This window comes from Meleagris gallopavo, chromosome 4 (assembly GCF_000146605.3).
Source record: "Meleagris gallopavo isolate NT-WF06-2002-E0010 breed Aviagen turkey brand Nicholas breeding stock chromosome 4, Turkey_5.1, whole genome shotgun sequence".
Classification (NCBI taxonomy): Eukaryota; Metazoa; Chordata; class Aves; order Galliformes; family Phasianidae; genus Meleagris; species Meleagris gallopavo.
In genome coordinates this window covers 69603853-69625430 of record NC_015014.2, presented here as the reverse complement: position 1 = coordinate 69625430, position 21578 = coordinate 69603853, and the positions used below count along the sequence as shown (strand labels likewise).

The window sequence follows — 21578 nt, the reverse complement described above, 5'->3', positions numbered from 1 at the left end:
TTCCCGCGTACCACCGAGCAGAGGACCGCTTATTGTAGCGGCGCCTTCACACCGCACGGCGCTGTCCCAGCGCGCTCCGTGCGCTCGCGGAACCGCCGCTCCTCGTCGGGACCGCTCCCGGGACTCGTGGAAGCGGAATGGCCCCGTGCGGAGCGCTGAGAATAACCCATCGGGAGGGAGCCTCCGAAACACGAACCCGGTGCGAAGTCCCGGGTTGAGGAGGCGGCACCCTCGGGCTCCAACGGCCGCAGCGGAGCCAACGGCCGGAGCCGCCCTCTCCCAACCCTGCCCCGGAGAAAGGCGACGAGCGAGGCAGCCGCTCCCGCCCCTCACCGGTAAAACTCGGCGCCGGGCTCGGGGCCTCCCCTCGGCCGTGAGTGAGACGCTCCGGGCTGCCCCCTTCAGCGAGTGGTTGGGAAGGGTGAGTCCGAGCCGGACTGGGCTGAGGGAACTGAGGGAAAGGGGACTCACGCTGTCTCCGCTATTTAAACCTCTTCCCGCCGCCTCCGCCTCACTGCCTCTCACTCGCTCTCTCCACCCCGCGGAACTTACTAAGGGCGGTCCCCTCCCTTCCCTCCCAGCCAATATGCACAGAGCCACACTACGGGCACGCCGCCCCGCCCTTTAGCCCTGGCCGCGCTCCCCATTCGCTCGGCCACCTGTCCGTCAGCTGAGCGACGGGACACCGTTGGGCCGGGCTCCTGCTTGTCAACACCCGCCCCTGCTGGGCTCCGCCCCTCGTCCCTCCCCTCCCCTTCCCGGACACCTCGAGAGAGCGTTAATAAAACGGCCGTTTCAAGTCACCGGCAAAATTTACTTTTAGTCCCCGCCTACTCATATCTGTGACAGATCCTGATTGGACAATAAGAACGCCTCTTCTGCCCTGACTGGGCGGTTCGATGTCCATCAACTCTAATCGTCCCGCCTATCCCTGTGCTGTAATCCGTAACTCAGACATTTGATTTGTCCGCGTTTCTAGGCGGCCCCGCCCTTTCCCACAGCGCCATCCAATCAAGCGCGGCTTCTCAAGCTCTAAGGCGGTATCAAAGCGCATAAACGGAACGTGTGAAAGGACCGCCTTCATTGGTCGGTGCCTTTCGCCCCGCTATTGCTCTTCCGCCACCACCGTTCCGCAGAGCATACCACGGCGCGGCGGCGGAGGGGGGGGGAGGATCAGGAGCAGCGTGGGCGGGCAGGAGTGAGCGGCGTTGGTTCGCGCCGTCTCTATGAGTGATGGGGCGGAGGAAGGCCTTTATTGCCCGGCATGCCGCGCGCGCTGTAGGTAGCTGCCTCTGCTCCGCGCTGGGGAGGGCGGGGGAGGAGGAGGAGGAGGAGGAGGGAGGCTGGTGCCTGATTCAAGATGGCGGTGCAGGAATCAGCTGCTCAGCTCTCAATGACTTTGAAGGTGCAGGAATACCCCACTCTCAAGGTGGGTGCCCGGCACGCAGGAGAGTGGCAGAGCCGCCCGCGCCCCGCTTGGGGAGCGCTGAGGGGAGCGGAGGGCTCTGCCTTAGTGGGGCTTCCCCGGCTCCCTTTCGTCTCTCGGAATACCGCGGCGCCCGCGCCGTGTGTGTGGGGCTCCCCGCGGCCGTCGTCCGGCTGGAGTCACCGAGGATTCTCCGCTTCTCGCTGTGGAGCGAGGGACGTGCCTAGAATACGGCACTGAGGGGAAGGGGCAGGCCCCGAGAGCTGCGGGGTGGGGAGGAGGCAGGGGCGTGGGGGGGGGCAGGTTGGGCTGAGGGCTGTGGGGCTGTGTGGTAGTGCGAGGGGTGCGTGGAGGGGAGGAAAGGGGGGGGGAGAACGGGCTTCCCTGTTTCCCTGAGGATGGAAAATGCACGAAAAAAGGAGCGAATGTAGTGGAAAAAAAGGAGAAAAAGGCCTGTAGGGATATACGTGCGATGTAATTACGGTTAGGCAAAGCTGCGCTGAGAGCATGGAGTGTTCCTGAAGGCGCTGTGTGGGTCTGAAGGACGGTGGCTTCTGGCTGTCGGTGTGGTGAAGGGACTGAAGGACTCAGGGCTGAGCCTTGAGGTCATCGCCTCAGCAATGGTTGAGCTGGAAGGGTGATGATGCTCGTAGGAATCAGTGGAAACCTTTGTTTGGACACTGGTGGTGTGTGCAGGAGGTGTACCACATTAATAGGTATGGCTGAGGGAGGCAGTTGAAAGGAGCTGTGGTGCAGAACGCTGATTTGGGCATCTCCCAGGACAATATATCAGCAGCTTTTTGTGTATAGAAGGTGGTTTGCAGCTAAACTTTGTGATGCTGAGATCATACTGCACTTTCACACAGTACTGTGTGCCTTGAGCAGTGTTTGTTTTGCAGGCTTTTTGGCTGTGTTCTTCCTGTGCATGTCCTCATTCCCAACCCTCCCAGCTTTTAATTTAGTTCCAAGAAGCAGAAGAACAAAATCTTGATTCCCTTTTCTTTTTACATGAAAAGGCATCTTTCCATCACTGTTTCTCTGATACTATCAGTCTTGATTTCTAAAATGCATTTCGAGAGCACTCTAGCACTTTCCATGGCCACAGCAATGTGAAGGCCCTTAAAGTTAAGAAGATCATTTTACAACTGCATTTCAGACTTATTCCAGTTGTTATCACAGCTCTGCTTGTTACATTCCTGAAAAATTACTGGCAGTGAGGATCAGGGAGTTCTTGTTTTCTTGGTTGTGACTTAAGACGAATTGTCAAGGTGCCAGCCATTTAAAAGCTGGAGAATGTGTTGGACTAATTCTTACATTTCCCCAAGCCTGCTTTTTTCTTGACAAATCTGAACAAAAATATACATTGAAGGATGGAATGTTGTTTGTAATGTTGGGAAGCTAAATAGTAAGAGAATGAGATGCCCTTTAAATTTCGTAGGGAGGTTGGTGTTTATTGATTCTTCCCAGCACCCATTCAACTGTTGAGTTGTTTCTCTAATCTTTGGTAGCATTTTTTTTGCTTAAAAAACCTGTCATCGTAATGTCTGCTCAAGCTTTTCTGTATGTCCTCTTAAATGCTGTTAACTGTGAGTCATGTATCAAAACACTTAGTGGTGAAGGTGAAAAAGCAACAGGGAGAGACGATCACAGAAGGCTTAAGTCTGCAGAAATATGTTGACAGCAAATTCCACTTTGTTTACTAGGAGGCAGGCAGGTGCCTAAAAGTTTCCACTGGACTGAGCCCCTGTGGGGATTTGATTTCCAGTTTTGTGAAATGATGCACAGTCATTTGTGCTTTTAATTATGATCACCAACGCAGTGGCTTGAGATATTTCTCTTGGAGTTTTTGATACTGGTAATTTTTCCCTGATGTCAGGAAAATATAAAAGATTATAGACTTGTATTTATATCCTTCATGTTTTCTCCCACTAGCTTCCTCATGCCGACATCACTAGACAGTGGTTGTGTAATAGCTCTGCATTTACTGTATGTTCTACACAGTCCTTTCATGTGAAAGAATGCTTAAAACTGCTGAGGGATATTTCTTTGTCACTGCTGGATTGTGGCAGCTGCAGAAGTGGAAATGCTTCAGCTGTTCTTCCTCAGTTCAGTTGAGGAGGAGTAAACTGACTTCTTCAGATGAACCTAGAGAAGTTATTTAAGCATACAAAATAATGCTTGAGTATTTCCTCAGCATGCCTCCTCCTTGTCAAGGACAAGAAGGCTGCCAGCTATTCTTCATTTGAAGTGCTGTGGAATCTCAAAGGGGGGGGAAGGAAGCCTGCTGATCAAGAGTCTTGCAGGCTTCATCTGGAGGATAGAACATGAAGGCTGGCAATTTAAAAATGAATGAATGTGAGCATTGTGATTGTGGTTCTTTGCTGAAACACTAATAAACAAGTGATGACAAGAAGCTCGATAGTTCATCTGGATCCTTAGCAGTGAGAGTAATTGTTAAACTGAACTAGCAAGCAAGGACCCCAAAACTGTAGGGTCTTCCATCTTAAAGAAGGGGATGATCATGTCATGATCTTCTTGTTTAGCAACAGTTTAGGGTTAGCTGTGTGGTTGTTTTTTTTTAAAGCTATCTACTTCAAAAAAACAGCTGATCAAAATGAGAGCTGTGGAAGCACAGAATTCTTGAGCATCATCTCGATGCTGCTGATTGGCTTCTTTTGTTGGCAGCTGTGTTGGGGGAATACTGGCAGCAGACTTAATAAGATGTTAATTTCTCAAGGAATGTCTGTGTCTACCTGATCTTTTAATAGGGGAACAGATAACAGAACAGGACTAGGAAGCATATGTTCTTTCTGTCCTGACTTCAAGGCATCACTCCAACCGGCTGAGCTCAAAGTGGAGGCAGTTAGAGCAGGTTGCTCAGGGCATGTTCTGCTTGGTCTTGAAAATATCAAAGATGGAGCCTCCAGCCTCTGTGGGCAAACCTGTTCTAATCCTTGACCTCTGTTACGAATTTTGAAAAAAAAATTGCTTACATGGAGTTGTTCTGTCTTCCATTTTGTGCCTATTGTTTCCATCTCTTGTCTTACTAATGAGATGTCGTCTGTCTCCATCTTCTTTCCTGTCCCCGTCAGGTGTAGTGCATGTGGATTTGGTTACCTGGAGTCTTCTCAAGGCTAAGCAATCCTTGTTCTCTCAGCCACTCTTCATGTGTGAGACGCTCCAACCTGTTGGTAATCTGTGGCCTTTTTCTGTGCACACTGCTGTGTCCCTCCTATAGCGGAGGCCCAGAGCTGATTACAGCACTTGAGATGAGCACAATTCACGTGGAAGGGAAGGCTCACCTTCCTTGCCCTGCTGGCCCTGCTCTTCTTGACAAACTCAGGGTGCTGTTGGCCTTCTTTGCTCCAAAGGCCTCTTACTGTTGCACCGTCAGCTTGTCCACCCTGGCTTCTACTCTGCAAAGCTGCTTTCCAACCTGTTTGTCTCCAGTAGATACTGCTGCATGTGGTTGTTTGTTCCCAAATGCAGGACTTGGCATTTCCCTCTGAATTCTGTGAGATTCTGTTTGCCCCTTTTCTCCAGCCTGTTGAGGTCCCTCTGAGCAGCAGCATATGAGCATATGAGCAGCTTCAAGTTTTATATCACCTGCAGACTGTGAAGGTGCACTCTGAACCACCATGTGGAATCTTGAGTGAAAATGGCAGATTACTCTGGTTGACTTTTTCTTCCTGCTAAAGCAGAAAAGCTTATTTCTACCTTTATACGCTTCATTGGAATTTATTTTTTTAATCATAGCTTTGTATTTTGACAGAAGTATTCAGTGGTGCATGTCAAGCTTTGAGTGTACAACAGCAGAAGTTGCTCAGTGAGAGAGGTACAGACAACATGAGGACAGAAGTAATACAGCTGGAATACCTAGTGCGCTTTCGGTGTATCTGCACAGCAAATTCATGGCAGTTGTTGATCAGTAAGTGACTGAAATGCTCCTCAGGTGGAAGGCTGAAGCTGGCTATAGAAGTCAATGAGCTCTGTGCTAACTCGGTGTGAGTGCTTGTATTTCACACTAAATCAGTCTTCAAACTGGCTGCTGTGACTCACTCAACACGCATTAAATATCCATACCAAGCATTAGTATGTTGCTGAACCATGCACTTCCTGTTTCAACACCTCATGCTTGCATGCCAGCAAACAGGCGTGACGCCTTGTGCTGCTGCTCTGCTGCACTTGGCTCAATGTGTTTCTGGTCAATGAGAAATCTGGTATTGGGACTGCAGGGGGAGTTTAACATTGGAAAGCAGCGAGGGTAGGAGTTGGCTCCTGTGGGATTTGGTCTCTTTTCCACTCCTGTCCACTCCCTGTAAAATACATTTGCAAGTGTGCAGGAGGAAAACACGGTTAAGGCAGTAAGGAGCCATGAACTAGACATGTCATTTTGTTTTTTGCTGGAAACTGTCATGGTAAGAAGAAACTTTCTGTGATAGGAATGGAGCCTTTACTGGATGCTGAGGACTACCCAGTGCCAATTCTCTCTTCCATCTTTCATTTTAGTAGTTGCTCTACTAACCAGCATGATGGTGCACCTTAGAGCCCATAAGCTTAGGGAAGCAGTTGTCACAGGTGGATGTTTTCTAGAAGGGCTCACTGGCAAAATCCATCAATCCTTGTAAGCTTCAGAAGCTGCCTTCATTATGTGTTTGGTCTCCCGTAATGAACAGCCCAGAGATGCACCCTACAGAAGTATTTGCTCATACAGAATGTGAAATATGCTGTATCAATGGCTACTTAATCCAATCTGACATATGTTATTGCCTATTTAAATAAACCAAGGTTTTATTGTCAGGATATCTTTATCATGGTACCCAATAATAGAACTGTTTCTCATCCTATGCTTGGTTCACTTCAGCTTTGATTTTGAGCACTCTGGGTGTTGCCTTGTGTAAGCTGCAGTGAGCACTGAAGTAATACAGGTAATCTTATTGAGTAGACCTTTGGTTGTTCGTGTTTCCTGATACAGGTCTGCTGAGCCAATAATCCTTAATTATACGTAGGTGCAATGCTGTCTCTTCAGCTGGAGTTGGTTATTTTGGGAGCAGGATCCCCAGCCTAAAGGCTCCTGGCTGTGCAAACGTGGAGGAGGACAGTGACAAGTGCTTTTATTTAAAGAGATGATGCTGTGATTAAAATGAACAAATATTTGGAGAATAAAGGAGGATTTAACCAAAGAAAAGGACTTGCTTAGGGTGTGGATCTGCTGCGTGATCTTATCCAGTTGGCTGCTGCTTTAGACAGGGAGGAATGCTTCGTTTCTTCTCCTAAAAGGAGGAGAGCAAAGCGTTCCTTTGAGGTGTGGTTTAAGGTAACGGCTGTAAACCAGTGTTGTGTGAAGTCTGTGCCCGTAGTGTGGCTCGAGGCAGGACTCTTAACATGGCTGTCAACCTTGCATTGGGATGCAAGTCAGTTCTGTCTGACCATACAGCAGCTTTGTAAAGCATTTGGTTGAACTTATTGGAGATCTTACTCCAAAGCTGCTTATTATATTAATGAACACTTACTGATATACATCAGTTTGTATAAGCGGATAATATTTGGGATAATTGCTGCTTTTTAATAAATGTGTAGCAGAGGAACAGTCTAAGATCTTTCACTCTTAACTTTTTACTGTTTTGAAGTAGCAGCTTGAAATATTGTGATGGTTTTTTTTGACACTTTTAACTAAAAAGAACTATTTGGCTTTATACTGCAAAAAAAAAAATTGTTTTTAAATATTTCTAAAAAAAATCCAAATGATCTACAGCTGCATTTAAGGCTTGTAAAATTATTTTTTCTCTTTTGATCCGTATCTCTTTAAGAATTCATATTCACACTTGTACCTAATTCAGCCTAAATCTAGCCATTATTCTGAGCCTCTCATTTTGGATATATGCTGCTTCTCTTTCCTTTTAATTTTCTTTTAGTTTTCTAATTTTGCCTAGAAACAGAAAGAAATATCACTACAACGGATAATAAAGGGATTGATAAGAGCTGTGAATCAGAATAATTCATTCTGTGAATAAGTGATGATATAATTTACATTTTGGATGAGTTGAGTGAGAAATAATGATGCCAATTCAGCTCTAGAATTATCTAAGAGCTAGAGGAAGAAATAAAAAAAAAAAATAAACATTAAGAATTTCAGTGATTCTGCATAGAAATGCTTATGTGCTGTTGACTCACCTGGGAACTTGCTACAGTTTATTGTACTCTGCTTCATGTTTCAAATGACACCATGTGTAATAATTTTTGTTGTTGATGGTAAGCAAGGTGACGGAATTTGGTATCAAGGAAGCATCTTAAAGCTCAAAGTATTTCCTCACTCTGTTTACCTCCTTCTGATGTTGCTTATTTTCAAACTTTGGGAGGTGATTCTTCTTTTCTCTTCCATGTTCCTGTTCCTCCTCTTTCCCCTTGCATAAAGTAGGACTAAGTTGGCTTTGCTTCTGTGTTTGTTTGCTTTTGTTTGAGATCATTTAATCAGCCTTGCTTTCTTTTCCCTACTTATCTATGGCTAGACTTAATGTCATATACAAGTGCAATACACTGCATTTGAAAAAGCTTATTTATACCACGGAAAATCTTCTGTTGGTTTGACTTAAAGACCTGTAAATTCATACAACTCTCTGGTGCTTTGCAGGTGTTATAAGCTAACACAGTTGAGAGGAAGCACATCTTTTTTCTGACCCTTGAAAGGAGAGCATTGCTCTGTAATGGTTTCCCCCATCTAATCTGGTAGGACTCTTATTTTATTTTTCTTGAATCCTCCCTTTTTTTGTTCTTCCCACCAGTTACCTAACTTGATGTACCTGAAAAGAGTTTTAAAAATCCGTTGCAAATTCCTTCCTGCCCAAGGCTGGGTTTGCTGGAAAAGATATGCTATGTAGGTATTTCTGTACTTACACAATTCACTCTTTGTGGCCAGAAGTTTTACTTGCTTTCAGCTGGGAGGCATTAGTGTTAAAAGAGGATGATTCATACAGACATCACTAAAGTTGGGATTTATAGCTAAAGTTCTCTGCATGAGTTAGTACTGCTATCAAGCTGGACCTGATTATCTTTCCATCAAATAGAGGGAGGGAATGGATTATTCTTTTTCAAAAGTTTTAAACCTATGTAAAAGATGTTGTCTGTGCTTAGTTTTTTTGTGGAAAAACAAGTTGTTTTGTTTTTAGAAAATAAACCTTAGAGAATCCCTGCTAGCTGGAGGCTAGAGAATGATTAGTGGCTTTCACTCTTTCATTTGGAAGTGCTTCCACGTAATTCTTCCTTCAATTGTGATGACATTTTTGAAGTATCATTTTTGCTGTATAATTTCCAATAGTTGAATGATAGCTGTAATTTAAATAGTTTTTATATGCAATCACTGTGGAATAGAAATTCTCTTTTTAATGTTCTGGTCAGACAGATTGGTTGGTTTTAATTTCTGCTGTTATGTGGAACTCTTCAGGCTTGAATCAGTTCAAGTGAAGAAGGAATTCAGCCTGTAGAATGTGAGTTTGAGGACTGGAGTTCAAAGCCTTGAGACTTGAGGGGGGATAAAGGCTCGTTTTTACTCTAACTTAGATTTTTTTCATATAATCTGTGTCCATGGCTTTCTGGAAATTCTCTGATAAATGCATTTAACACACTTCTTCCTGAAGTACTGAGGGGTGTTTTTGTTTTTTTTGGACAGCTGTGACAAAGTAGAAGGATGTGTTTCAATGATTCTGCTTCCTTAAGGAAATTTTTGTGAGCTGTCAGTGTAATTGATTTCTCCTTCCATCCAGCAGCTTACTGATGAACAGAAATTATTCTTCCTAATAAAGCAGCTCCTAAGTACATTAGTTAATAGGGCCTAAAAATGAGAGCCAGCCCATGCAAAAATCCTGGACTTCTGTGATCTTTTAAGAATAAGGGTAAAAGATGGGGTGGGAGGGGGTGTGACACTGTGCTAGTTAGTATTATAGAATGCTTTTTGTAAATATCGCTTACCAGGAACCCTTGAAAGAAAGAAGCTTTTAACTGGATTGGTAATTGGGCAGAAGAGAGGAAGTAAACATCAAGGTTTAGTAGCCAGCCTTACACAGAATAAGGTTAATATTAGTGTTCTGCTGGAGTCTCTGCTAGAACTGCTGATATTTGACTTGAACAGCTTGGAACAAAAACAAGTACTGAGTTGATTCCATTTCCCTGATGATACAGAGGTAATTACAGCAATTATAGATGCAAACTAAGTGTGAGGCATTGGACGAGAGAGATGGTAGAGGTATTAAAATAAGTGAAATTGAGTGTAGGTAAATGTTTGTTACAGTTGTTTGAGATTGTGCAAGGAAAAACGATTTTATTTGTAAAATAAAAGACTCTGAAATCTTCATTATTGCTTAGTGAGATTTAAGGCTTATAGTGTATGTTCTGGGAACAGTCAGCGAGATCAAGTTAAGTGTTGAGAAAGGGAGGAAAATTGAGAGACTGAATTTTTTTTTTGTAGCGGTAAAAATGCATGGTGTCATTCTTAGAATGACTTTCTTCCTTGGCTCATCTTGAAGAAAGATGTAGTGAAGTTGGAAAGTCCACAGAAAGGGTAAGAATGAGTAGAGATGTGGACATCTTCAAAGAATGGAGAGCATCTTCAGTCTCAAGAGACAGCATGAGGGTCATGGGGATGGTGAATGTGCTTTTCTGTTCCAAAACAACTGAATGGCTTCAAATGAAGCTAGTAAATGATAAAATCAAAACCAACAAGTGTTTTTTCACACAGTGCATGAAACAGTGAAATGCTTCACTGTAGGATGTTGCACTGCTGAAATTCTGCAGGTCAAGAACAGCCAGCAGAGCTCATGGATGATAACCTGTGGTGTTTGTACTATAAAACTCCCACCTCTTGTTCAGCTAGTCTTAAGAGACCATTTGGGATTAGTAAATTCTTCCCTTTTTGAGTGCTGATGCTGTCAGACGAAGAACAGTTACAGAGGGACTTCTGGTCTCACCTGCTGTGGCCACTCGTATCTCCATGTGACACTTGTCAACTATGCCTCCTTCCTTTTTACTGCAACTCTGGGAAAAGTCTGGGAAGCTCTTAGCTATGTCACTCATGTTTAGGTAGCAGAAGACTGCTAGCAGGTTGTGCCCCTCCCTGCTCCCTGTAGCCTTCTTTTCTACAGGTGAAACAAGTCTGCCTCTCTCAGTCTCTTGATTTCACGTCTTCTTGCTGTACTCATCTATATGGAATGGGGAAGGGCCCTGAAAACCAGCCTTAATATTCCAAATGAGTATGCTGGAGTTCTGAGCATAGAGAATAATCATTCCTCTCAAACCTCTGTATTCAGTGTTGCTAATGCAGCCCAGTGTGTGGTAAACTTTCTGTGCTTCAGGAGTCTGTTACTTATTCCAGTCCTGCCTGTCATGCATCAGGACCTCTGCATCATTTTCTTCAGAGGTGGTGCCAGCCAGTTACTCTGCAGCCACTGCTAATCTATGGAACTGTTCTGTGCAAGGTGCAGAGCCCTGGTTTTTGACTTGATTGAATTTCATGAAGCTTTTAGTGCGTTTCTCCAGCTTGTCAGACTTTTTCTTTATATCAGCTCTACCATCCAGCATTACTGAGCACTTTGCCTATTTGTTGTCCTCTGTGAGCCTGTGGATTCTGTCCTATTATGCGGATCACTGGTGAAGACATTTATATGGGAGCTGGTAACAGTCCTTGGGAGTCGGATACTGTAAGTCATCAGGTGGATTTTTAATCACTGGTCATTGTTGTTTGAGCCTGGCTGTCCAGTCAGTCTCCAACCCAGATTATATTCCACTCATTCAGCCTGCATCTCCCTAGTCTGGCTACAAAGAAACTAAAAGACCGTGTTTTCCACCTTCTCTCTTTTGGAAGAGATGCAATAAATGTGCCCTTCTGTAGTCATTGAGGACTTTCTGTGTTTGCCATGATGTTTCAGAGAGGTGGTAGCAGCTTTGCAGTGTCATTTTCTCTTTTCTTTAAGCCTACTTACTGTTCTTTGCATCCAACCCCCCTGCCCTGACCAGTTGTTTGGTACAGCAGCTGAAAGGTTTGGGAGAAAACCTGGCAAGTGGAGACAGTGGCAGCATTTACTGCTGAGGCTTTACTGTCCTTTGTTGCTAGGGCACACTTTCAACTGGATGCTTTTCTTCATGTTCATTATTCTGCTGATCTGTCTGTAAAGCCTTTGTCACTTAAACTGCTTATTAGTGGAACTGCAGCTGAATAAAATGGATGTCTGTTTACCATGATGATAGGGAGTGCTGCATTTCCAGTTGTGACTCAACCTGCTTTTTGTTGTGGCTGGGTTAGTGTAACACCTTTGCAAAGATCATCTTGCCATAGTTATTTTTTTTTTTAATTTCATACATAAAAGGTTCTGTATTTGGGAGAAAGTATGTTTGGAAACCCCAGTGCCTAATGAAAGAGGAGTGACTGACTGTCGTGGAAGCTGTGGGTATGCTTAACAGCCAAAGCATTACAACCTTCTCAAGATGTCATTAAGCTGCTTAGTGGAATTCAAGGTGCTAAAAGTGGCAAAGTCCAGTCTGCTTCTCTGATTCCCACTGATGGCAGTGGAGATCTTGAAGCTTTGATGACTGTAATCATGGAACTTCTGTGAGGGTGAAAATGATACGGTTCCACTCCTGTAAAGACTGAAGATGGTATCTCCTTATGGCATGTGTGTTTTTTAAGTCAGTTTTCTCTGAAGCTATGGAGAAGTTTGGGTTGAGGTAAATCTTTGTGGGCAATCTATTTCTATATTTTTGATTTATGGGTAGAGTACTAAATATGTGCATGTAGGTGCATTAAGAAGAAAATTAAAGAATCTCATTTAAATGTTGTATAGAGGATTGCTTGTTTTGACTTAATGATGTTATTCATATTTCTGCATTGATTCTTTTAAAATCTGATAGTAAATGGTTGAGAAATGTATACAGTCTGCTAACCATCAGGATAAAATATATGCAAGCATTTAATACTTGCTATTTCTCCTTAGTTTCGTTATGCATTTAGAAAATGTCAAGAAAATGGCCTCATTTAGTAAATGAATGGCTTCTTCCAAAGTGTAGGTTGATGGAAATTGTATTCAGTAGTTAATTTCAAATTCAGCCATCGGTATATTTAAAGGTATTTCAAGTGCTATATTAAATCTATTGTTCAACAGTCCTAGCCACTGGTCCTACACGATTTGAAAATCAATCTAATCAGACTGAAACCATTATTTTTAGCCTTAATCAGTCTTGCCCTAGTACCTTATGTACATATATGGGTGAAGGCAAGGCAGTTAATGCTGCAGTGGAGTTCCTAAGTATAAGCTTAAAGCTGCCTCTGCATGTTCTTAGCTCTGTTTTTCATCTGAGTGGAAGGAAGAGAGAACAATTCAGCTGCAGCTCTCAGGATTTTCTTTCCTCCTCTTCTGCTGATTTCAGCTTTAAGACCCGAAGAGTTTTCTCCTAAGATTGTCTCCGGAGCTACAAGTGGTTGTGCTGTCCCAGAACATGCTCTGCCAAAGCTTTCTGGCTTGCTTTGCTCACACTGCAGAGTGAAGTAATGGCTGCAATGAAGAAAACACTTGGATCAGATTATTCAGTTATGTCTGCCTCTCTGTTAGTACTTAGCACCTAGAAGCAGTTGTGTGCAGTTGTCTCCAGCCAAGTGGGCTGTCCTTAATGCTTCAGCAGGAAAATTTGGATCTTGGAAAAACTTACTACCATGATTTTATCCATTGTGTAGGTTGTTGTAACTTCGATCTTTGGAGGAATTGGAATTAAGTTGGACTTGTTTTAGTGCGTGCTTCTCTTGGATGGTGCATCTGCAGCTGTGAAAGTTGATGAGGAAGCGATGCAGAACTGATTTAGTGACACTGAATTCACAAATGCTGCCTGCAAATTTTGGTCCTTTTTGTCTTTTTCTGTGCTTGTGGTGCAAGGCAAGTGTAATGTATTTTTTCCAGCTTCAGTGAGTAGGACAAGTTGGTATTGAGCTTTTTCCAAAATACATTCTGGTCAGCTCTTGCAGCTTTGTTTCAAACTGTTTGATGTTTAGTAGTGTTTTCCTTTTTATTTTCTCTTAAAGTAGTGATTTTAAATCAGGCTGAGCTCTGTAAACCAATTGCCCTGATGAGGGATAGCTGTTTCATCCAGGTTTGATGGTGGAATGGTAGGGGCAGTAAAAGTGTTATGTCTCTGGTAGTCTGTAGCAGCTTGGTTACTCTTTCCTTCCATTTACTTTCAGGATTGGAGTAAATAGTAAACTTAATGATGCAATGCCTGTAACCTTTTGGAGAGTTCTGTGGTTTCAGGCTGCAGGTAACAACAGGACTAGTTGTAAAGATTGAGCAGTTATGCAAGTATGTCCTTTTACCTGTAGTCATTTCCCTTGATATGTTAAATTGTTTAGAAATATCTGTATCTACTTCTAGAGGATATAGTAAAATCATTCAGCTCTTAGCCTCTTCCACATCAGATTGTAAAAAAATCTTTGACGTGGAGGATGGGGAATGGATAAAACAGGAATCAAAAACCTATTGTACCTTGACACAATATAAATGTGTAAGGATGTCAGCTGAAATTGAAAGTCCAGTTGTTGTAAATGTCATAGGAACACAGAGCGTGCCAGAAACTTGTGTGCGGCGGAGACAGAGCATGGGAAACGGGAAGTGTTACTGCTCTTGTGTGCTGCTAAGAAACTAAGGAGAAGGGAGCTTAAGGGTAAGGCTTTCAGACCAGTATCTTCGGAATTCAGCAAAACCGTTTTTGATAGTTAAAGGTACCTCAAATCAGTAGTAACTTCTGCAGGTGTTGACTGAAGCATCTCTTCCGTGTGGTGTGGAAAGCTGATGGGCAAAATGCTTGCAGAAAGTAAACCTAGTAAATACAGGTAACTGAAGAAAATGTATTTTTCAATGAATAGTAAGAACAGGAGTGGGGGGAGTGCAAGGAAGGTACTGTCAGTGTTGTCTGGCATTGAGCTGTGGAGTTGGAAACAAGTTTTTCTACTATGAAGCGTGTTCAAAACCGTGTGCCCCTATGCAATGCGTGGTATCTGCAGAGAAGCTCTAAAAGTATTGATTTATTTTTGTGGAAGTCAGAAAGGGAAGCGAGGGCTGAAGATGGACCATGATGTAGGCAAGCAGGCATTAACAAGCCTTTTGTGGTGCTTTATTTCACATAGTTTCAGTTTGAGGGATTGTGGTACTGGGATTTTTTTTAGGAGCGTTACAGGGAAAAACAGTGTTCCATAGTGGTACTTCCCGTGGTAAAGGGTTGTTCTGTCTTTTGGGTCTCTGAGGTGGCAAAAAAGCACTGCATAGATCACTTCAGTGTTTCTGACAGGAGGAAGAGTCCTGTTGTACCTTATCAGGATATTGTTACACTCCCACAGCAAATAAGATCCACCTGTTACAGGTCATGTGAAGTCTTAGGAAGCTCATCTTCCTTACCCTGAGCCCCAGCTGTTTCTCAGTGCATTTCTAACTGTGAATTGCAGTTGTTGTGCTGTGTCATTGTTCCCTAGAGCCTGGGAAGAAATGGACCCTGGGGATACTTTCTTGCATGCAGATGATCAGAAAGAAGAAAATGGATGCAGAGTTGATAAAATGTGATTAGCAATGATGAAACTGGAGGGATTTGTAATCAAACATATACATATGTGCCAAACAGAACTCTGATTTACATTTCCTGGTTTATCTTCAGTCACAAGTCTGATGGTTAGTTAAGTTATGCCTTTCGTCAGTAAAAAGCAATCAGGATTATAGTAAGACCCAAAGGGCTTCTTCAAGATAAGATAGAGATGAGTTATGTGCGCAGCAGTAGAATGTTTAGTTCTAGAGTTTGTGTTACCATTGGAGCTCTGAAGTAACAGAGCAGTTCTAACAGGACTTTGAGTTGCTTGTGCTTGCTGTAATGGAAGCATCACGGTGGGGAGCTGCTGAACGCTGTTCTGTCCAATTCTTTTAGTATCATGAAATTTGACCAGGCTGTGCACTACTTCCATATGTGCTTTTAACTGCTATCAACAGCAGTTTTGATATGAATGTTTTGTAAACACATGGGACAAATAAGAGGACAAGAGACCTCCAAGAACAATCAGTCTTTAAACCAAGGTATGGAATTTTAAAGTAATTGACTGAACTGAGTTGTATGGAGCAGGCTTTTTCACTGAAGGGAAACTTAATTGCATGAAGTTCCTCTTAGCATTATATTCATAGCAGATCTAGTATTGGAAGTGGTCTTAAGTAGTCTTTTGTGCTTAGAAGTAACTAATATATCTATTACATTTCCTGATTAACTATTGATCTATCATCTGTAACTGTTTCAGAAGTCAATATGCATAACGTGGTTTTTTAGAACATAATTTGCAGTTATATTGTGAACTCCTGCTGGAAAGAAATAACCCATCAAAATCCTGTTCTGAAGGGTGATCTCTTTGGTGGTTTAGTTGTAGCTTTCCTTTAAACACACATTTCCTTGCTTTCTGTTTTCACTGGTGCTTGCTATGGTCAAGGCAGGATAAGTGACATAGGTATCAGAAAATCTCCAAGCTTATTTCCTGTCACTATTTTTTGTGATCTTTGAAGTGTGTTAGCAGCATGCTAACAGCTTAAATAAGGGCTTTGAAATGAAAACTCAGGTCATTAACTAAACTTGTCACATTCTGGAACCTGGGTATTCTCCTGACTGCATCAAATCAGTGGCCTCTCTAAGCTCTGGAAGATCTGACTTTATTTAAATACAGAAATCCTAATGACTTTGTATTTCTCATTCAGGTGCCATATGAAACACTGAACAAACGGTTTCGAGCTGCGCAGAAAAACATTGATCGAGAGACAAGTCACGTTACGATGGTCGTGGCAGAGCTGGAGAAGACACTGAGCAGTTGTCCTGCTGTGGATTCTGTTGTTAGTCTTCTAGATGGAGTAGTTGAAAAACTCAGCGTGCTGAAACGAAAGGTAAGAGGTGTTCTACCTGGTTACTGTTTTGTCTTTGCAAAGTTTGTCGAGTGTTTTTCTGCAATGCTGTCTGCTTTGATTTGTTTCTCAAGGTATGCACTGTAAGCAAAGAATATAGAATGCACAGGGAAACCTAAGAATGTACTGAACCTTGCTTCACTGCACTTATGAACAGTGTGATGCTCCATAACTGAATAGAGGAAAAATGGAGAAGTAAAATTCATGTGCTTATAGTCTCGAAAATCAATTTCTCTGCATATAGAGAAGAAACAGCAGTAGAATGAATTTTTGTATCAATTCCTGCTCACTTAACAGAAAGATTTGTGCAGTTGCTTTCATTTATCACTTGAGGATAATAAAGTCTAAGAGGAGTCTGGAAAATACACAAACCCCAGTGGATGTTGTACGCAGTGCTGAGGATTCATAACAGAGGAAAGTGAGAGGTGTTCTGGATTGGTGACTTGAATGTTTCTTGTAGACAGTGAACCAGTGGGTTGGAAAGTTCTTTGGGAGTATTGCAAGAAGCATTTTAAACCAAGTTCAGTGAAGTAACACTTCTAGTTGCTCAACTAGAATGCTTGTCTGAAATGCATCCAGACTTTTGTGCTTACATAGCATATTTCTGAAAAGAATGAGTTATAAACATATGTGGGATAGTGCATCTATGTTTTGGATGGGAATATTACTCATCCTGAAATTCATCAGAAAAATTACTTGACACATATATTGCAGAAGAATGAAAATAGCTCTCTTGGCATTAGAGCAGTGCTTCTCTAAAAAATAAACAAATGTTTGTGAAGGCATTTCATTAAGACTTAAATGAAGTAGCAAACAGATATAGATCTTGAGACTATTAAGTGAAGCATCAAAATACTTCAGAGACTTGTAATGTGAAAGCAACACTGTTGTGTTGGTTTGGAGTTTTCTACTTGAGCAGGTTATTTAGGCATTGAAATAACTGAGCTGCCAAACCCTTCATAAATCTAATTGTTGTATTTTCATCTTTGGTTTGTGAGACTTAAAGAAGTTTTAAAAGAAGTGGATTTTTTACTTGCATACAGAAAGAAATTACGGTTTCTAAAAGAGGTGTTAGATTTTTTGCTTGTAGGTCTGTAGTAATGATGTGGAGGAGTAAGTTATTCACTTGCAAAATCTGCTGACTTTGGGAGTGTGTCTGAAGGCATTGTTGAGTGTTTTGGGTCTAAGGCTTCATTGTAATGGCTTGCTTATTTTTAACTGCTTTGAGAGACTGGGAAATCTTGCATCTTCTCAGGAAGGACAATGGGCAAAAAATAAATGGCTGTTAACCAACAGCAAGTCTTCTGAAATAAAGATCCTGCTTCTGCTGAAGACTCCAACTGTCTTCTCTGTAATCCCTGCCAGGAGCAAAAATGATTGTTTTCTTCAGGGCCTTTGGATGCAAGTTGGATCTCTGCTTCTTCCTGTGCTTAGACAAGAATCTGATGAACTGCTGAGATGGCCATAATAGAACTAGATGGATCGTTTACTTAACACCTTCCTCCCTCTTAAAAAGGAGCTTTTCAGCACAGTGGGTTTCTTGACCTCTGAAAATGATCCTGAAGAAGCTTAGGCCTTTGTTTTTCCTCTTTTATCCTTTTTTTTTTAATATGCTTGTTCTTTCAAGTTTTATTAATGTCCAGCAGGGCAAGTCCAGATAGACTTAAGAGAGTTTTGAAGAATATCTATAGTGTTTGTCTGCATTAGAAGGATCAGAAGAAGCCAAAACAGCAAGAGCTGTATAAATCCAGGTACAAAACCATATGAAGTGAGCCCTTGGAAATGAGAACAGGTTCAACCTTTATGCCTGGTTGCCTTGAGTTCTCCTTGTTGTATTCAGAATAATTCTCGTGGTTGTCTTCACATCTGATAATGCTGCAGACTTCTGAGAAGTGAAAGTATGTTTTGGTTTGTTTGTTTATTTGCTGAAAAGGGGGGGGGAAACCTCTATCATAAATGAAATACTGATCTCCAGACTATATGTTACAAAATAAAGCTGAATTTAGTAGTATAAAATTCTACAAGCTGGGTTATTTTTATGAATTACAGCAAAACATCTTGTATAGTGACTGGTGTTTTAGATGGAAGCTTGTAGATGAACAACATTGTAGAAGTGATTAGAATCAACCTGTGCTTCTGCAGCTGAAGGTGTCAGCTGGGGATGATATTGCAGCCTGGGTGCATAACTTGAGTACTTAGAACGGAGCCATGCCAGTGTGGAGCATGATGTAGGCTGCTTAAAATTATCCAGGTTTTTCGGTCTGTGCCTGGATGAGAAAGCTTCCTGGTATTTCCTGTTCCTGTAGCCATGCAGGTACTCAGACACAAAGCCAGCAAGCTTAAATTACCACAGGTAACTGCGTTGTTGGTGAGATATCACAGATGGTAAAAGGTAGCAGCTTCCATCTTCTAGTTTTCTTTTACCTTAGCAAGCGTATAAAAGTACTGCAAGCATTCTTGTGTTCTGTTGACAACTGTGGGTCGTGTCTGACATGTGCTGTATATGGAGTCAGTGAGTTTTAAATTACAAATACAACTGTAGTAAAATTGCCTGGTAAAACTTGAAGCATTAGTAGTCGACTATGGAAGTTAAGGCTGAATCAGAACAAGTTTGACCACAATACTTGGTAGTTTTAATAATAAAGTAATTAATAATAAAGTTTCAATTCTTTGAAAGGGTTGATAACTGCAGGACAAGGAGAAATGGTTTTAAGTTGAGGGAGGGAAGATTTAGGTTGGATGTCAGGAGGAAGTTCTTCACTATGAGAGTGGTGAGGTGCTGCAACAGCTGCCCAGAGAGGCTGTGGATGCCTTGTCCCTGGAAGTGCTCAAGGCCAGGTTGGATGGGGCCCTGGGCAGACTGATCTGGTATTAAATGGGGAGGTGGGTGGCCCTGCCTGTGGCAGGGGGTTGGAGATTCATGATCCTTGAGATCTCTTCCAACTCTGGCCATTCTGTGATTCTGTTATGGGAATACTGCTGTGTCTTTTGCACTAGGCATGCCAATATGTGAATTTAAGTGTTGGAGTAGATTAATTTCTCTTGCAAGGGACATAAACAGAACAAGTCCAAGTGTTGTTCTTCTTCCTTTGGATACATTTATTTTTCCCAATTAAGGCTCCTAACGATAGAGACCTGCTTCCAGAGTGGTAGAAGTAAAATCCATACCACATTGGTAATGCTAATAATACTGGAAAAATTCCTTTAAGACCCTTGGATTAAAGTTGCTAAAAGGCCACATGTTTGTATAATTTTCATTAATGTAGGGACTGATTAAAATGGCTCCAATACATTAGAAATAATGTGGGTTTACTCTACACCACTCTTTAGTAGGAGTAATTCAGTAGGACAGCTGCTTGAGGAAGAAGCCATGCACAAGTTGGAGGTGGAAATTCATGAGTTCCAGGTGACTGTGAACTCGCATGAATGTCTTTGCAGGTTATTAGACAACTTTATGCCAAAATGGATTCTGTTTTATTTCCTCTTAACATTCAGCTAGTAAGAAAAATCAACTGATTAAATGTGCATGTGCTCATAAGTAACTTATGTCAAAAGTGTCTGTTAATAGTATGTCAGTGTCTCAAAAGTGGACCAACTATTCGGAGACTGATGTGCTGCCATGAGATTTGTCTTTCTAAATGAAATGCTATCTAGAGTAACTACATAAAGAGTAACTATATAAAGAATGCTTACGAACAATTCCTATTTTATTTTTTTAAAAGCCAGTTGAAATCGTATAGCCCTGATTTGTTCCTGTTAACTTCTGCTTTTTAGGCAGTTGAGTCAATCCAGGCTGAAGATGAGAGTGCAAAACTCTGCAAACGTAGGATTGAACACCTGAAAGAACACAGTAGTGACCAGCCAGCTGCTGCAAACATGTGGAAGAAGAAACGTATGGACCGTATGATGGTGGAACACCTCCTACGCTGTGGCTACTACAACACAGCTGTAAAACTAGCAAGACAAAGTGGTATTGAGGTTGGTAACATACACTACAAAATGGTACTAAAGAGGAAGCTAGTAAATACAAACAAGCTGCTTCAGTTCTTTAGCAGCTTTTTCATGAACTAGTGCCTTTGTTACTATTATTTATTGGTATTTCTAGGACTGAGTGTGTTTCCTTACACAGAAATGTAATTTATGTGAAGTATTTAATAAGCTGAAACTGAAGGCAGAACTGGTAGTCACAAATGAAGTGTTCCTAGATAAACGCTTTGACTTTTAAAGGATTTTTTTCTGGAAATGTCATGCTGAATTTCTTGTCCAAGGCCTGTAGGCTGCTGATTAAGCATGGTAGAGCCTCCCATTTGTCTTTAATGACTTGTGTAGGTGATTGGGCAGGATAGCATATGCTGATTGCTGGAACAACTGTTTTGTTGTATCCTAGTACCTAATGCATGCTGACTTGCACTTTAGAAAATAAACTGACATATGATTGAGGTATTTAAGTAGCCTGTATATAGTCAGCACAGATTTTATGCAGTTCTCTTTATTTCCCCATCTAAAATTCCGTGGTTGTCATTTTCCTTTTCATTTGGTATCTACTTGGTTCTGCTTCTATCTCATAAATGCTTAAGTGTTTGAAATGTGTTGTTTCATAGTAGCCTAGATCTCACACATCTTGGCATAGCTTCTTTATGCTATGATAAATCTGTACTGCTGTCCTCTCATAACCATGTAGACATTAAATCATAGAATCACTCACGTTGGAGAAGATCTTAAAGATCATGGAGTCCAACCACAACCTAACCACACTACCCTAACTCTAACAACTCTCTGCTAAATCATGTCCCTGAGCACCACATCCAAACGATTTTTAAACACATCCAGGGATGGTGACTCAACCACCTCCCTGGGGAGCCCATTCCAGTGCTTAACAGCCCTTTCTGTAAAGAAGTTTTCCCTGATATCCAACCTAAGCTTACCCTGGTGCAACTTGAGGCCATTTCCCTTCGTCCTGTCACCAGTGAGAAGAGACCAACCCTACTCTTGCTGTAAGCACTTCTCAGATATTGGAAGAGAGCAGTAAGATCTCCCCTCAGCCTCCTTTTCCCCAGTCTGAACAGCCTCAGTTCCTTCAGTCTCTCCTTGTAGGGCATATTCTCCAAGCCCTTTTTAAGTCTTGTTGCCCTTCTTTGGACCTGAAAACTGTTTTTAACAAATTGCTGTTCCCTTAAAGTCTTGTTTTGCTAAACTTTAGG

The 21578-nt window shown here is 42.2% G+C and overlaps 1 protein-coding gene across 6 annotated transcripts in view; it reads left to right on the top strand.

Annotated features, from left to right (window-relative positions):
- The first annotated feature begins 345 nt into the window (after window positions 1-345).
- The window catches only part of MAEA (macrophage erythroblast attacher), a 47784-nt gene continuing 26551 nt past the window's right edge, over window positions 346-21578 (top strand). The window contains exons 1-4 of one of the 6 annotated variants that reach the window (XM_010710623.3): window positions 1354-1429; window positions 8058-8152; window positions 16177-16359; window positions 20152-20355. In XM_010710623.3, coding sequence (XP_010708925.1) covers window positions 16252-16359; window positions 20152-20355 — 312 coding nt within the window. In that variant the 5' untranslated portion in view covers window positions 1354-1429; window positions 8058-8152; window positions 16177-16251. Of the gene's footprint in view, window positions 422-1137; window positions 1283-1316; window positions 1430-8057; window positions 8153-15296; window positions 15514-16176; window positions 16360-20151; window positions 20356-21578 lie in introns of those variants that run through there. The other 5 variants (XM_019615087.2, XM_010710622.3, XM_010710624.3 and 2 more) reach the window with 5 other exon arrangements.